The 16,939-nt window shown below is 44.4% G+C and overlaps 1 protein-coding gene across 3 annotated transcripts in view; it reads right to left on the reverse strand.

Annotated features, from left to right (window-relative positions):
- CENPK (centromere protein K) overlaps positions 1–16,939 on the reverse strand; it is a 569,542-nt gene that overhangs the window by 132,789 nt on the left and 419,814 nt on the right. For all 3 annotated transcript variants that reach the window (XM_085631740.1, XM_085631750.1, XM_085631756.1), the window contains one exon: positions 6,244–6,379. In XM_085631740.1, coding sequence (XP_085487866.1) covers positions 6,244–6,379 — 136 coding nt within the window. The remainder of the gene's footprint in view (positions 1–6,243; positions 6,380–16,939) is intronic.

Raw genomic sequence — 16,939 nt, forward strand, 5'->3', positions numbered from 1 at the left:
ACCAGAACTCTGGTCAGGAAAGGCAGGTGTCCAAAGGTGTACAGGAGTCCTGTGCTCCATTTCCGCTGCAAAGCATCTCCTAACAAGCTCTTTAACAGAAAATCTTTCACGCAAAACATTTTACAATATGTATTTGCAACAGTGGTGAAAAATATCTAGCGATGGTCTTCCGCAGTGTTGTAAGATGCTCTGCGCCCCCTCGGGATGTATATGCTATTCACAATCCGCCAGACATTGTCAGCTGAACAAGCCTGTCATGGTATTCAAGGAACCCAGCAAGTGTTCACGACCAGGGAAAAGCACTAACATTCCAGCTTACTCAAGAGGCACAGAGCCTCCTGACACAGAACACCATACCGCCCTGCTTGTTGCAGTAACACATAGAAGAGTCTGTGAGAACCTGCACAGGCCTCCCCTTGATGGATAGCAGGAAGTCCTTCAATGCCAGAAGAATAGCGCTCAACTCCAATAGATTTAATGGAACTGGAACCGGATACCAGAGCCCTCTGATCTCTACCTCCCCCAGATGATCTCCTCAACCCGGTAGCAATGTATCCATCGCCGCCGTCAGACCTGGGTAGGGAAGGTAGAAGGGCCAATCTCTGGTCCAATTGCAAAATTTGAATGCCATCTGTTAAAGTTCCTTAGTGCTGGTCTCACTGGAACTTCAGTTCCATTGTACAGCCTGCATATTCCACATGGTGCTGTCAAGGAGGATGCAGGAGGCTAGAAGGCTAGGACGCCTCATGCACTCACTGACATCCAGGACATAAGGTGACATTTTAGCATCATATCCTGAATGTCCTGGACTCATTGCAACGGAGGCAAGGCCCTGGACTGTACCGGATCCAGGAGAGCTTAAATGGAATGAAGACTCTGACAAAGAGTCAGGCACCACTTAAGCTAATTGATCTTGAACCTCAATGATTTTTAACCCAAACATTGTGAGGAGATTGCTGTTGTCTTAAGGTGGTCTACAAGTTGCTGTGGAAAGTCCAGCGTTTAAAACCAACCATCAAGGTAGGGGAAACCTGGTATCCACGATGTCGGAAGAAGGATGGCAAACACAGCCATCACTTTTGTTAACATCCGCGAGAGGTACTGGTGAAGTCAAAGGGGAGCACACCAAACTACTATGCAAGAAATAAAACTGGTAAAAAGTGAGGAGTGTGGACAAAAGTAATATGGAAAGACATGGGTCATATACGATTTAAAAATACATGTGGGGTCTATGCACACAAAAGGACATTGAAAGGTAGGGTTACACTGATAATCTGGTCAGAAATGTGTGCTTGTGGGAGCAAAGGGATTTAATCATAGAAGAGGTGTAATAAATTAGTTTTTAGATGTTTCCTGAATGACAGAAGAATAGGTTGGATTCAGATATTTATATGTAGATAGTTCCAAGCTGAAATTTCAGCTCCAGCGAAGGATCTGTTCTGTACAAAGGAAGTTTTGAATATCTGAGTCTCTAGTCTAAGATCATTATGGCTACGTAAACGTTTTTGTCCTCCCAAGATGGGAAATAGTGTGTCCACGTATGAGGGAACGATGATATGTACGTCGAACAGCGGAGTTTGGGGATATTTCTAGCTCTTGGAGGTAGCCAATGTAATTTACTTAGGATAGGTTGTATGCAATTTCCTTGATGAAGTCGGTAACCTGGCTGCAGAGTGAAGTATGGCTGTTAATATGGCCAGGTGTGATTGTGAAACCTGTTCATACAGATACCAAAACACAGATGAGAGATAACATGGGTTTGAGCAGCTGTTTTCAATTGGTCTTATGTATGAGTTGCCTAATTTTCTTTTAGGGTGTGGAGGAAGAAGCTAGCACTTCTGCCCAAGAAGTTATTGTGTGGAATGAAAGATAGTGAAGAATCCAGTGTGAAGCCAAACGATTTCACAGTTGACTTGAGATTGGGAGTGAGGTCATCAAGACTCGGGTCTTCTAGAATGTTTGGCAGGAGCTTGCACTTTCATGCGGGACAGAGAGTATTAACTCAGTATTTTCTAGATTTCATAGAAGGAAAGCTGTTTCCCTTGCATTGTAAAAAGTAATCTTCTGAATCATGATATTAATCATAGGGACAAGAGAAAAAGTGAAATGCAAACTGTAAGATCGTTCCAGGGCAAATACATCCCCCATGGACCATTCCAAGGAAACAGATGTGAGCAAAAAACAACACATGCTGTTCTTCATTGTGGTAGAGTGGGAGTCTTCGGGACTAGAAAATCTGCTCTAGAATCTGAGAATTGATTCTCCATTCATGTTTGATGGAGGAAACCCAGCTTAGTCAGTCTGCGTTCGAATTGCTCTTTTTCACTACATGTACAGCCGATAGCCCGATTTACCTGTTTATTGGCAGGTTCCAAATGGAATTGTCTCCTTGCAGTTTTTTTTAATCCTACCATTGTTGTGATGTTGCCTGTACAAATCTGAGCTTGGTGTCACCCAGCTTCATGTAGGAAAGGGCTTAATGCTTGCCTCACAGCCCTTAATTCCAACAGATTGATATGCTAAGACTGGCTTAGCTGACCTGTCAGAAAGAGTCTGTTGACAATGTCAGTCAAGGCAAAGGCGTCCAAAACTGCTTGCCTTTCAAAGTATTCGTAGGAACTAGCTAATAAATACCGGGTTGAAGAAAAAACATACTTCAGAATGTCGCAAAACTGATTCACCCTGACCAGAATCTCCCACTGAAGAGGATCCATGTGTCATCGGGCTTTGGGAACCAGACAAATACAAATTGCCATCACAGCCAACAACTTTATGATCAAAACTTGCATGAAGGAAACTTGGTTAATTAAAAAAAATAGGAAAAAAGCACAATTAAATTGCCTTTTCCTGAAAACTTTTACCCTAATACTATCTAATCTTCTTGACCACAAAGCAGACATTTCTCACTGAATGTGTTGCAAGCAAACTCCTTTTCAGGCAAGATGCATTAAAAAACAAAAGGCTGTCCAACATAGTTCTAGATCTTTGACAGATGTTCAGGATAACCACTGACAATGTGCACCCTTTCCAGTTGCCTTTTGCTGATATCTTGAAAATCTGGCATTCATCTAGCCCTCCTGGACTGAGGGCTGGCACTTCATGAAATATTCATTGTAAGGTGTCATGCAGGAGCAACACTGCTTTTAACTTGTAGCCTATCAGAGATCCAACCCATCTCTAGGCAAGTTAAAAATAAACAGAGAAATACTGGCAACCTTAGGTGAAACAAGCACAGGCACAGCTAATAGGTATGGGTTTAATGTGCTAATGAATATAAAGTTAGCACATTATAGTGAGCCACACGGGAGGAAGCCAACAGGAGTGGACAGAGAGCGCTATAGTTGTATGGTAGACACTTCAATGCAAGCACTCGAGTGGAGGTGGGAGAATCCACTCAAAAAGCAGAGCACATGAGACGAGAGATGAAGTACTCCACTGGGCTGAGCCAAGACAAGATTGACAAAGTCTAAAGCTAATATCTTAAAGAGGCTGCTGAAATAAAGCCCAAAGCGATACCAAAGGGGATGATGGACGGAGCATTTGAGCAAATCAAACACTCGCCCCCAGTCAACTGATCTGGGTTTAATCCATCATCATTCTTTAGCTCACTCCACCACCCCAGTTCAGACAAGGCCATATGCAAATCAGTCTGACCCTTTCCCTCATGGGAACAGTCCAGCCCGAACTGCCAAGCCATGTCTTCCCTGGACCGGAAACAAGCATCCTGGGACCGGTTTCGGGTTCATAACCCTCATCAGCCAGGCTATCTTGAATCCAGTGGCAAAGTGAGCAAGGGACCCACGTCTGGGCATACCCTGCCAACTTAGGGCGAACAAAGCGATACCAAAGGGGATGATGGACGGAAATAAAGCCCAAGACTGAATGGCACAAACGCAAAGTTCATGCTATGTATATTGTTAGCAATGAGTCTGTTTGACACCTGTTCTGTCGAAACCCGGACCTAATCAGATAACTAGCTATCTATTAATGGGCAAAAGACAAAAATTTTGCTCTTTGGCTTGGCTGGCCCGTTGATCCAATTTGCTTGGCCTGATGACTTGGGCTCTCCCTCTAACCAGGCGAATAAAGCACATAACTTGACAGGGATCTTCTATAGTAATCTAACATTCTCATCACAAACACATGTGCATAGAAATTCGGTGTAAAAATGCATTCTCCACCTTCATCAATTTAAGAGGATGTTACCTCTGCTAAACTGGTCACAGTAAATTTCACGGATCCTTGCACTGGTTATGTCCCAGTTGGACTATTGTAAATGACTCTACACAAGCCTCAGCATCAATTCCCTTAACAAACTTCAACAAGTGCAAAATTATGCTTCTCAACAGGTGTACAAACTCAAATGCAATGATCACACCCTATAGGACTCAAATCTCTTCATTAGCTTTTTCTGCAGAAAAGGACAACGTTCAAAACACTATCTTTCCCACCAAGCAATAATTAACTGCTCAAAATTATATCTCCTGTCTTTTTGTTTCCTACCAATCGACTAGGAGTTTCTGGTCTTCCAACAAACAACACAACATTAAATCAGATACAAAAGGCCGGACCATTCTCCACTAAAGTACCTCCCTCTGGAACTTCTTACCTAGCCACCTCAGATTGCAACAGGATCACTCCAAGTTGAGAAAATCTTTAAAGACACACCTCTTCACCATGGCATTCAGAAAATACCACCTTCCCTGTGAATGTATCCATAACCTGTTTTCTAGTCCATCGTGTCCGCACCAACACCTGGCTTCACTACCTTCCTCAAGAGTTCTCCATATTATGTGAGCCTAAATTCAACTGCTCTTGTCTACTCTGGCCTCTTAACCCGTTCGAACATGGATACGGGTTTTGTGCACAGTGAGGCTTCCAAATTGGTGGTTAGTTGAACATAATACATATTCGAAATAAATAAATTCTGTCGCAAGAGGCAGAAATGGAAAATTGCAGCATCTGAATAAAAAGTCGATAAAAACCGACAATCTTTGCGTTGCTTAAGTGTTGATGTGTCAAGTGATAATACAGGATAATAAATAGAGAAACACAATTTTATGTTAATGTTACAAAACATCTAGATGCAAGAAGATCCTGCGTCGCAAAATGTAAGCAGCCGGGTTTCTAAAAAAGGCCTATGGACATTTTTTGCAGACATCAAATATGCTAAAAGGTGACAGAGTATTTCTCACAACTTTAAAATATAAGCATTGGCAAAGCCAATAGGTTCTGCCATTGGCTGGCAGCCTTTTGGCTTTGTCAAAGCTTATTTTGTTTTGTCATGGTCTTTGCAAAACTCTATAGTTGGAGAGCTGCTAAGTCCTAGCCAATATAAAATTAAACATTAGCTAAAAGCAAAAATATGTTTTTGATAAAAAAATAGATATTGCCATAGCATTCCCAGGCACTGAAGGGAACTACTTTGCATTTAGATGCGATGCTTGTGAAACAGCAGAATGGCAACACTCAAAGTGAAGTTGGCCAATGGCTTAAGAGGGCTGACCCATTGCCTTATGCTGTAGTAGTGGGTGGAAGAAAAAATGTAAATGACACAAGGACAGACCAACAGATGAAGAGGGCTCGCTGAAAGCCCCTTTAAGTCCATATGGTTTGTATATATATTTTTAGCAAAATCAAAAGGTCACAGCTAATGTCAAACCTGATAAGGGGCAATTATAGGCCCTTTCTGGAAAGCAGTTCTGCTGTGGGCATCTTGAAGAATTCTATTGGATCACAATATTTATTTTACATACTTATCTCCTACTCATAAATGAGATCCCACATCCCCCTTACCCCCGGACACTCTTTCATTTACTGTGCTGCCTACATTTTCGAGATCTTGATTGTGATCTGTAAAATATGCTCTATGCGAAAACTATAAATAAATAAAAGCGTGACTTTCATTACTTTGATGAAGCTCTGCATCACCCTCGTTTACAAACCACATACTATAAGAATCCTGTTTAAAATTACACAAGACGGGTATTGAGCCAAAATGACGCGTTTGATCTCCTCTAGACTACAACTCCTAGATTACTGCGACTGGACCAGATCAAGTGCCTACTGGTCAAAGCAAAAGGTTTGACACCCAGAAGTCACTTTCTGTTCCTAGCTCTCAACTCCCAATGTCCTGCTCCAAGGCCACTAGGGTTTAATATTTACACCCAACATTTCATTCTTAAATAAGTACACAGAGAATTGGAAAATGACACATCTTCTCAGCTTCAAGGTAAAACATACTTTTTTCTTCTTACTCGTTTCTTCATGTTTGTCTGGGAGGGGGAAATGTTCTTCTAAAAATTCACCAAGAGCTTCCAGTATTTCTTGCTCGTAGACCCGGATTTTAGCAATTTTCTGCTCAATCTCTCGACAGACTCTAAAATGAAGCATACAACGTTATACACTCAAAAAGAGTAATGTAGAATAAAAAGCAGTTGCTTTCACATCTGAAATGAACAATGCTACTAAGGCCATACTATTCGAATTATGTCTTTCTTTCTCTACTTTATTTCCAGCAGTTGTCGTCTTAAATAATACATACATACTAGAACTTCCACGAATCAGCCAGTGGAAATCCAGAATCCCACTAAAACCAAGCACCAATCAGACAGCAACAAGTCCATCAAACAGTGATGCAACTTGAATGTTGTCTCTTAAGTCTTGTTCTTTGCAGCGAAGACTTGCATTAGTGTTATCTGCTTCTAGTCTCGTCTTACTTCTGTTTATATCTAAAATAATGTAACAAACAAAAAGAACGAGCTCAATGACATATCAATTGACCAGCATCCTGTTAGCATCGAGTAGTCTCACAGACGAAAAACCCATTAGGTTTTTTTAGAGAACCCTCAACCACCAACCTAGTTGGCGGCATGCTTTATCATTGGGTTCCCACCTAGGGGGCTGGGTCGTCCGGGCCCTGAGAAGGGAGCCCTGGTGTGGAGTTGGGGGGGAGAAGGGATTATTTGCAGTGAAAACTGTTGTGCAAAAGGAGGTAGGGCGTGGCAGGACATGACAGACGTCCGCAGCTAGGTCCAGGGACAGTGTTTTTAGGTCTAGAATTAAAGATCCTGCAAATTGCCGACCCAATAATTCCAGGCTCGGAAACACGGGGCATTTAGAACTGGCCTTTGCACCTATCTCTCTTTTGGGTGAGTGCCCCGTTCCTGGCCTCTGCAGCAACCCAACCCAAGTAAAGTCCAATCGTTTATTTTTCTTATCATGCTGGATGCAGGAGGCTGGAGTTTGAGCATATATCCGGTCTGATTAAAGTTTAAGTGGTGCATTCCCAACTCCTTTCTTGTGTCAATTTGAGATTGTTTTTTTACACCCATAGTGTATTATGGTGGCCCCCTTCCAGGACACTACTTAATACCCTACGACTCTTAAGTGCGGGGTACCTCAAGGCTCAGCTTATAGCCCTACACTTATATGTCTCCACCTGCATTTCTGAAGGAATCCTTTGGCATTCAAGTCTTCTCATATGCAGCTGACATCCAGCTTTTGCAGACCTATGAAGATCACTCGCTTGAAGCCAAGGACACGTTTTCAGCCTGCATTGTGGCAGTGATGGGGTGGCTCACAGCCAACTGTCAGCAATGTAATCCAGACAAAACAGAGATCATTCTGTTCAGCCCTTCCTGCTTGGTCTGGTGCCTGGCTGAGCAGCTGTACACTGCCCCCCCCCCCCCCCACCCCACACACACACTGGTGGAAAAGAACCTAGAGGTGCTGTTCGAAGTTCTCTTCTCTTTTAAACCACAAGTCTCTCAAGTGGCAAAAACATCCTGCTAGATACTTAGAATGCTGAGGACATTTCTTGATTTCCTGCCCTGGGAAGCTCGGAAACCTGCAGTCCGGCCCTGATTCTTTCCAGTCTAGATTATGCCAATGTGCTCTAGCTGGGGATCCCGGATTACCTAATAAATCGGATGAAAATATTACAGAATACTGCATTTTGCCTCTTGTTCAAGCTTCCCAAACATACTTCAGTGTCATACTACTGTAACAACCTGCATTGGTTTCCGTGAAGAATAGGATTATCTTTAAGGCCTTGTCCATTGCACACCGAGCTTTTTACAAAACCGGACTTCAATACGTGCCCAACAGGCTACAATAATATCGTTCACTTAGTGCTTTACCTTAACAATCTGTCTGGCTGTTAGTTGTTCCCAGGGCTTTAAGTGGGATAAAAAAAACTGGGGGGGAGGTGGGGGGGGGGGGGGATGGGGGTGGAGGTGGCTCCGCACCGGTGAGACCTGGCCCACTTAAAGCCCTGGTTGTTCCACATAATAAGTGGCAGATGCTTGGTGGTACGGCCTGTTCTGCTTTGGCGGCCAACCACTTAAATGAGCTTACCCTTGAATTTAGGTGTATCTCTGAAGAAACCATCTTCCTGAAGCAACTAAAAACTGAGTTGTTCAAATTGTAAGGCGGCATATGTCGCTCTTCCTTTTTGCCTAGCGCCGTGACACACTTGTAGTAGCTGAGCGCTTTAGAAGTATTTTTATTCATTCATTCAATACCCTCCCACTCATCCCCTTGCACACCTCAATTTCTCTGCTATCTCACTCCTCCCTTTCCCCCACCCAGGCTTTTTACCCTGAGAAGTGGTTTCTATATAGTATGAAATGGGTTCTGCCCATTTACTCTCCATGTATTTTTCACTTTCTGACTACCAGCTTTTGGTCTTACAGTGTGAGTCTCACTATTGGAGTCTCCCAAATAATAAATTCTGAGGAAATCGACTTGTCCACTTTTTAAGATAAGGCCACTGCTGTGCAGGTATGGCAAGCGTCTGGCAAGGAAGCGGTAAAAACGTGACCACAGAAAAAGGTAACCTTTAGAGGCCAGGTGGCCTAAAGAAAATGCTCTTGGGTGCAGGATGAAGCAAACTGGCGTGGCAGGGCCTGAGAAAACGGCACCAAAAACTCGGTCCCCCCGAGGGACCAGCAGGAAACTGAGTGCGTAGCTATCTGCAACAAAAGTGAAGATACCCCAGGGGAGGATCGATACCCCAGGGGAGGATCAATCCCCCAGGGGTCAGTGCAACCTTCTGATTTTCATTTCAATAGGCAGGGGGTTTGCATGGGACCCCCTCTCAATGCATGTGGCCCCTCCCCAGAGCCACCTTAGGCTTCAGAGATTCAATCGCCCTGAGCCTGATGAAATCTCAAATATCCTTTGGGTTGCCCATCTCCCCTGGACAGAAGATAATGAGAGAAGCTCTCAGGACAGCCAAACCCCTGGGGGATCACTAGATGCCTTCCTCCACTATCAGGGTCTGGGAGGAGTGGCAGGGACCTAGAACAGCAGTCCTTGCTGTAGGCAGAGAGGAAAGAGGATTGTGACTCCGTGCCAGCACATAACAGCTCGTTGGCCCAACACACCACTCTCCACGAGGGAAAGAGGATGTCACAGAAGGCACAAAATTATAGAATTTGCCTGCCCCATGTCTGAAGGCGACAACCAGGAACTGAAGGTAATGGAACTAACCAAACAACATCAAGGCACCACATAAAAGGGAGTGAAATCCAATATACTATAGATTTTCAACAGCCTTCAAGTACAAATACTCAAATATCTTGTAGAGAACAACAACAGCCTAGAACAATCGAAAACCATCAACCAAAACAGGCTGGGAGATGAGAAGGCCGTCTAAACCATAAGTATCTTGCAATGCACTGACCAGCACGTGTGTGGCTCACTGGATGATACACATAGTACGAGGACAAACAACAGCACAAACCCATGACTTACAGCACATTCACCCAACAATACATAGGCCTTATTCAAGGAAATCACCGTCCAGGGCAGAAAAACATAAGGTCCTCAAAATCTAAACTGGGATCCAAAGGACGGTATCCCAAAGAACACAAAAGATACCAAAACAGGTGTATAGCATCAAAAATGCACAGCTAAATATCTCAGCAAGGGTCAATCAGAAGAAACGATTCGAGATACAGTGTTAATATAGGTCAGCCCAAAAGGGCAAGTTGTATGGCAGCGTAACCCAGGACTATTCCTAGAAGGAAGATCGGGGGAAATGCCATTGCAAACATCAAAAGATCTTCACCATAACAATAGGGTGCCCAAGTTATTCAGAGAAACCGCAAACACCTCTTGCAACAAGGAACACAATAGGGTAGTGCAGAAACGCAAAAAGCAGCAGTATCCATATAGCAGAAACCATAAACAAGATCAGCAGCAGCTGGACTCCCCTCAACACTGACGAGACCCTCAAGATCATAAAGAGCATCCAATACGGAGCTCTCTCGGACCCTTGCCCGCACCACATCTTCAACAGAGTCGGCACCTCCATTGCCACAGAATTCTGCTGCACCATCATCTGCTGCATCAACTCCATCACCTTCATGGAAAACTGGAATCGCACAGAGATCAACCCCTTGCTGAAGAAACCCTCTGCCGACCCGACGGACCTCAAGAACTTTTCCCGAAGCGACCACAGCACCAAGACCCCCCTCCTCGCTGCCACAGAGGACGTCTGCACCGTCCTCACCGAGGTGAAACTGGAGCCTCATCTTCCTGGACCTCTCGGCCACCTTCGATACCGTCTCACCGCACCCTATGCACAAGACTCAACAATTCCGGCATTCAAGTTAAAGCCCTGGAATGGGTCCCTGCCTTCCTCAGCGGCTGAACACAGAGAGTCAGACTACCATCATTCCACTCTGAACCCACAGAGATCAGCTGAGTCCCACTCTCTCCAACATCTACATGGCCCCGCTCGCAGCTATCGTCAGAAACCACGGACTCACCCTTGTCTCCTACGCTGATGACACCCAGCTGATTCTCTCCCTCACCAACGAACCAACAGCCGCTAAGAACAACTTCCACGAAGGGATGAAGGCTGTTGCCACCTGGATGAAAACAGCTGCCTCAAGCTCAGCTCGGAGAAGACCGAAGACCGGATACCCACAGAGACCAGAAAGACGGTTACTCACACAATCATTAGCAGCAGAATCAACTATAGCAATGCACTTTAAGCCGGCATCACTCAGAAACTCCTCAAAAAACAGCCGAACATTCAGAACACCTCCACCACGTCCCCCACTGCAGCCACCTGAGAGACCTCCACTGACTCCCAGTTAACAAATAAATCACCTACAAGCACCTCACACACGCCAACAAAGCCCTACATGGTGCGGGATCTGCGCACCTGAACCACCACCTCGCATTCCATGCATCCAACAGAGACCTCCGCTCCGCCCAACTGTCTATGTCCTCCGCATTCACAAGACCACGGCCGGAGTAAGATCTTTCTCCTACCTCACAGCAAAGACCTGGAACCCTGCCTCTCCATCTCACCGCCTCAATTCAGGAAGGGCCTCAAGATCTGGCTCTTCAACTTTACAAGACACTTGATTGATTGAGCCCGTCTGTGTAATATCCCAAAATTCTATCATCTGAGATGTCATCAGAGATGTCATAAATGATCTCATGAATGATGTAATATGCGAGGTCCTAAGCAGTGCATGGTGGGGGCGCAAGTTATAGTTAGCTCTGCTAACTATAGTTGGTGAATTTCCGTGTTTTATTCTAGTTCAAAACGTTAACGTTGTCACTGACAAATTCACCTAACTTTAGCGTTACTTTAAACTTTGTTTTTCTTTTGGCCGTGCACTGCAGTGGGTTGGCAACAAGGCCTGGCCTGCGGCCAGACCTGTGGCCAACCCATCCGGAGCCAGCATTGTTGCATAATACTAACGTGGAAGGGGTGGAATCTAACAGGTGGAGCTTGTAGTTGATTTGGTGCCTTTGCATACTCAGGAGCAATTAAAAGGGACAGCTGTCCTATTAACAAGGATGGCATTTCATACGTGATTAGGGATGTTATAAATGTAGTCAATGAATATGTCATGAGTGATGTAATATGTAAGGGTAAACACAGTCCATTGCAGGGGGGCAAGTGATAGTTACTTTAGGGGAAGAGTTCTAATTACTTGAGATAACTATAACTGGTGAATTTCAGTGGTTTTGTTAGTTAAAAATATGTTTTACATGACATTTTCACATACTATAACACTCTTATAACCTTTGTTTTGTTTCAGTGAATTTCTAAGGATTTTTTTAAACGTAAAGTTAGATAGTCTTACTATTCCTAACTATAAAGTCACTTTAACCTTTGGGTTTTCAGTGATTTTTTTTTTAAACGTAAAGTAAGATGTCCATTGTAATGCACGGTGAAGGGAGAGGGGGTAGGTAGGGGTGATTCAGGAAGAGGGGGGCTGGACGCAGGGTCAGGCCTGGCATTTTATCCATTGTGCTGCTCCCGTCCAACCTTGCTGCCCCTGCCCCCCTTATCCTTACCATACATTGTCCAAGTCATACCCCTGCACCCTTGTCCAGCCATGTGTGGCATTTCTTCTGCCACTGCCCTTCCCGCCTGCCTTGCTAAGTTATCTAGGTGTCTCTACCCACCTCCTCCCTGCCCTCCGTTGTCCGAGTTTATGCACCTGCCCCTTTCTCTTGCCCTGCATGGTCCGATGTGCTGACACTGTATTCCAGGTAGCCTGATATCCCTGCCCGCTCATCCTGCATTCCGTTGCCTGAATCTAAGCCCCTATCATTGCCCTTCTGCTTAGACTCTGAGATTAGCTTCCTGCTGCTACCCTTCTTCCTCCGGCACTCCGATGTCTTTGTGCATGCCCCTCCTCCCTCACTTATTCCATCTTGTCCATGGACCTGCCACTGCCCTTCCTGTCTACCCAGCATGGTCAGATGGCTGCCACCTGTCCCTGCCCCCTCCACCCTGCCTTCCATTGTCTGAGTTCCACACCCCTATCCCCTTCCTCCTGTCTTCCATTGTCCATTTTGCTGCCACTCCCTTCTGACTTCCCTGCTCTGTTGTGATGCAACTGCTCCTCCTGCCCACCCTGCATGATATGTTGTGAAGCCCCTTTCCATGCCCTCTCTTGACTGTGTCTAGCCCCTACCTCTCTCTGCTGACCGTCCATACTCCTTAGTGCATACCCCCGCCCCCTCCCTCTAGCCCACCATGGCTGTTGTGCTGCCACTCACCCTCCCGATTGCCATGTCTTTTGTGCTGTCACTGCCCTTCCCACCTGCCCAGTGTGGTCAGGCCTCCTCGACTCCCTCCCACCTTCCCTCCGTTGTCTATGTGTAAGTCATTATAGTCTCCCTGTTGCCCTCCATGGTGTATTTTGCATCCAGTGCCCATTCCGCCTGCCCAATAAGTATATAACATGGTGATGGATGGAATGCTTGAACTAATCTCAGCCACTGGTAATCACTCGGGCATTCCAATCCATTGTTATTTTGTACACCATGCCACCTCAAGTGGACTCAGCTATAGTCTTGACACTGCTCCAATAGAAACAGTCCAGCTCGAACTGCCAAGCCAGGTCCTTCCTGAACTGGAACACAAGCACCCCAGGACCGGTTTTGCCCTAGTTATGGGCTCATCATTTGGGTGCAGCTTGGTTCCAGTGACACAGTGCATACACAACCCCGGCCCTGCATGGCCAGCTCACTGCTCCTGCTCCCTGCCCTCCGTTTTCCATTGCAGGCCCCTATCACTCCCTCCAACCTTCCATGGTCCATTGGTGTGCTGCCCCTTCACCTTCCTCCTGCCCTTCATGGTATGTTGTGCTGCAACTGCCCCTACTGTCTGGCTGTTATGGTCAGCTTGCTGCACTTTCCTCCTTTACTCCTGCTCTCAAATGTGCATGGCCCTGTTCCCTACCTAGTGCTTTCCATGGTCCGCTGTGTTGCACTGCCCTACTGCTTGCGGTGTGTGGTGTATTGTGCCACTTCAGCCCCTGGTGGCTGCCCTATAAGGTCAGTTTGGTGTCCATGTCCACCTCCCTCCTGCCCACTATTGTCCGAATCCCTACCTCATTCCTCCTGCCCTCTGTGGTGCAATGTACCATACACGCCAACATTCTGAACTTGATAAAAGGGAGATTTTGGAGAAAAAGAATCTGGGGAATTGATTTTCCCCATTCACTTGCATTGAAAAAGAGTACATTTGAGAAGGAAAATGGCTAAAAGAAACCTCTTTTTGGCTTACAAATGTGGGGCGTATCCTGCCTGAATCAGGTCTGTTGGTATGTATGGTGGTTAAACTGCCACTGCCTCTCCCTTCTTCCCTCAATGGTCTGTTGTATTGCCACAGCCTCTCCTGCCTGCATGGTTGGTATGTTGCCCTGTCCCCCTTCCCTCCGTGGTCTGTTATGCTGCCACTGCCCCTCCTGCCTGACCAGTGTGGTCAACTTGAGGCCTATGCCCCCTCCTCCCAGCCCTCAATTGTCCAAGTCCATGCCCTTGACCTCTGCGTCCCCACAGTATTCTATGATAAAATTAACCCTCTCATGTTGTTCCTTTCTAAATTAAATGTTTTGAGTTTTACCACTTTGATTGAATCAAGATGGCTTTAGTTGTGTCACACGTTTGTCATAAGTAAGTGGGTTAGCTCTCTAGTTGTTCTTTAGAACACTCTGGGAGGCTACAGTACAACACATGGAATCAACTGACAGGCTGCTCCTGATGAAAGGGCATGTTACACTGAGAATGTTAGACTTTATTCTCACATGGCTGAGGAAGATAGTGTGTATAACAGAAAAAATGTTCTCATTGTAGCTTCTAGAGCACCTTCCAAACCTCTATGAGAAAACATTTTCTCTCACACGATTCATGAAATCCCAGCAGAAGGTCAGCATTTTGCACCAGCAGGTCAGCATTAGAACACACCACAATTCTGAAAATTAGTTATGATACCACCAACAAATGATTTATAAAGTAACTAAAATCTGTTATTATTTTTTATACATTCTCCTTTTTATGATCCTCTGTTGCTAATGCTATTGTCAATGACTCTGCCTTCTTACAATTTTTTTAAAATTCATATACAAGAAACAGGGACGAAGTCCCTGAGGCTTGTAATGGCTGTCAAAACATACTGTTCAGGATGAAGCCAACTAAACAGGATTGACTCCTCCCCTTTAAACTGGCCAGTCAGAGCATATCTGGACACGATCTGTCCAAATACATAATTATTTTGTGACCTTAATTTCTAAAAAAACCTACTTAATGGATTAAACAAAATGAACAATATGAGGACTAAGTTCTAGCTTCTTGCCTAATTGGGTGTAATTCCGTTCAGCAGTTTTTGCTGAAGCCCTGTCTAAAGATGTCTATGGAAAATGCATGGGGAATTTGTGTTTTGGGACCCCCCCTCTTTTTCTAGCCCCCACTTGGATATATATACATATATATGACTATTTTGTGAGCAATAAATCAACTTACGCCAAGCAAAAGTGGAGTTTGCGCTTTCTTCATCTCCGTAAGGAGGTTGAGGAGGAGAATCTTTTTGGAAAAAAATAAAATAAATAAAAAAAAAGGAAATCCGCAACATTCTATTTGGAATAACTTTGGCGCCAGTTGACGAATCTTCGCGAAATTTTCAAAACTTTTGGCCAGCTCCGGTCTGTTTTCCCCATGCAATTTCCCATAGGACCTTTAGCCGCAGCTACAGCCCGAACTGCTGAACGGAATTACACCAAATGTGGCAGAAAGATAGACCTTGGTTCAGAGTCGTGCCTTTTGCTTAAATGGTGTAAATCCGTTCAGTAGTTCCTGAGAAAATCAAAATCAAAAACTATATCTGGGCGGAGCCTAACCACACATCTCATCTTGAGATCTGATTGGCTGTCAGTACTTCATCCAAGAAGTGTTGGCAGCCATCTTGGGACCAATATACGTGATAGCACCTCATTAAAAAGCATTGCAGTTAATAGAAGGTTTTAAGACTTTAGTTACATTATAAATCATTTGTTGATGGTACCATACTCATTTTAGGAATTGTGGTGTGTTCTAAGGTGATTTTACCATGTGAAAAAGCCTTCTGCTGTGATATCATGAACATTGTTTGAGAGAAAACTATTTTCTCATGCTTTTCCCACAGAGGTTTGGAAGGTGATCTATAAGCTAAACTGAGAGCATATTTTCTGTAAATTCACATTATCTTTCTCAGTCACGTGAGAATGAAGTCTGACATTCTCAGAAAAACATGTACATCCAACAAGGGCAGAGACTGTCAGTTGATTACTTTGTGTTCTACTGCAGCTTCCCAGAGTGTTCTAAAGAACAACTAGAGCGCTAACAGTCCTACTTATGACAAACGTATTGCACACCTGAAGCCATCTTGATTGGAATAAAGTGGTAACTCTTAAAACATTTAATTTAAAAAGGAACAACATGAGGGGGTTCATTTTGCCATAAAAAGTATAATTAGTGCTGCAGAAAGAAAAATTTTCAGTGACTTCTCAAATCCATCTAGGAATTAGCATTTAAAAAACCTTAGAAATTCAATGAAAAAACCATAGGTTTCAGGGGCGTTATAGTTAGCTGGACTTTTCACTCGTACAAAACCATTGAAATTCCCCCGTTATAGTAAGTTCTGCTAACTATAACTCGCGCGCCCGCAATGCACTGCTGATGACGTCACATATTACATCACTCATGACATGGTCAGTGACATCACTCATGACATGGTCAGTGACATCACTCATGACATCACTGATGATATCTCAAATGACATCACTGATGACATCATCCTTGTGATAGAGCGGCAGACCTCCTCTCACCCTAATATAACCTTTGATACACACATTCAAAAATAGAAACTAAAATTTTCAAAACAATGGACATACCAATACCAGTTACAACAACCTATTCAGTAATTCTAAGATCCACATACACATCCACTCATTCACCAACAGTCCTATACAGTCACTCATACATGTACTCACTCATCATATGTACTCATACACCTATACATCCTGTTACACAACGCCACTCATCCATAGAGTTACTCACACACATAATCACTCATGCTAATAAAGAATCAAACATCCATTTACTTGCATATACAGTTATGCACACACCACCACACTTA

The sequence above is a fragment of the Triturus cristatus genome, chromosome 2_1 (assembly GCF_964204655.1).
Source record: "Triturus cristatus chromosome 2_1, aTriCri1.1, whole genome shotgun sequence".
Lineage (NCBI taxonomy): Eukaryota > Metazoa > Chordata > Amphibia > Caudata > Salamandridae > Triturus > Triturus cristatus.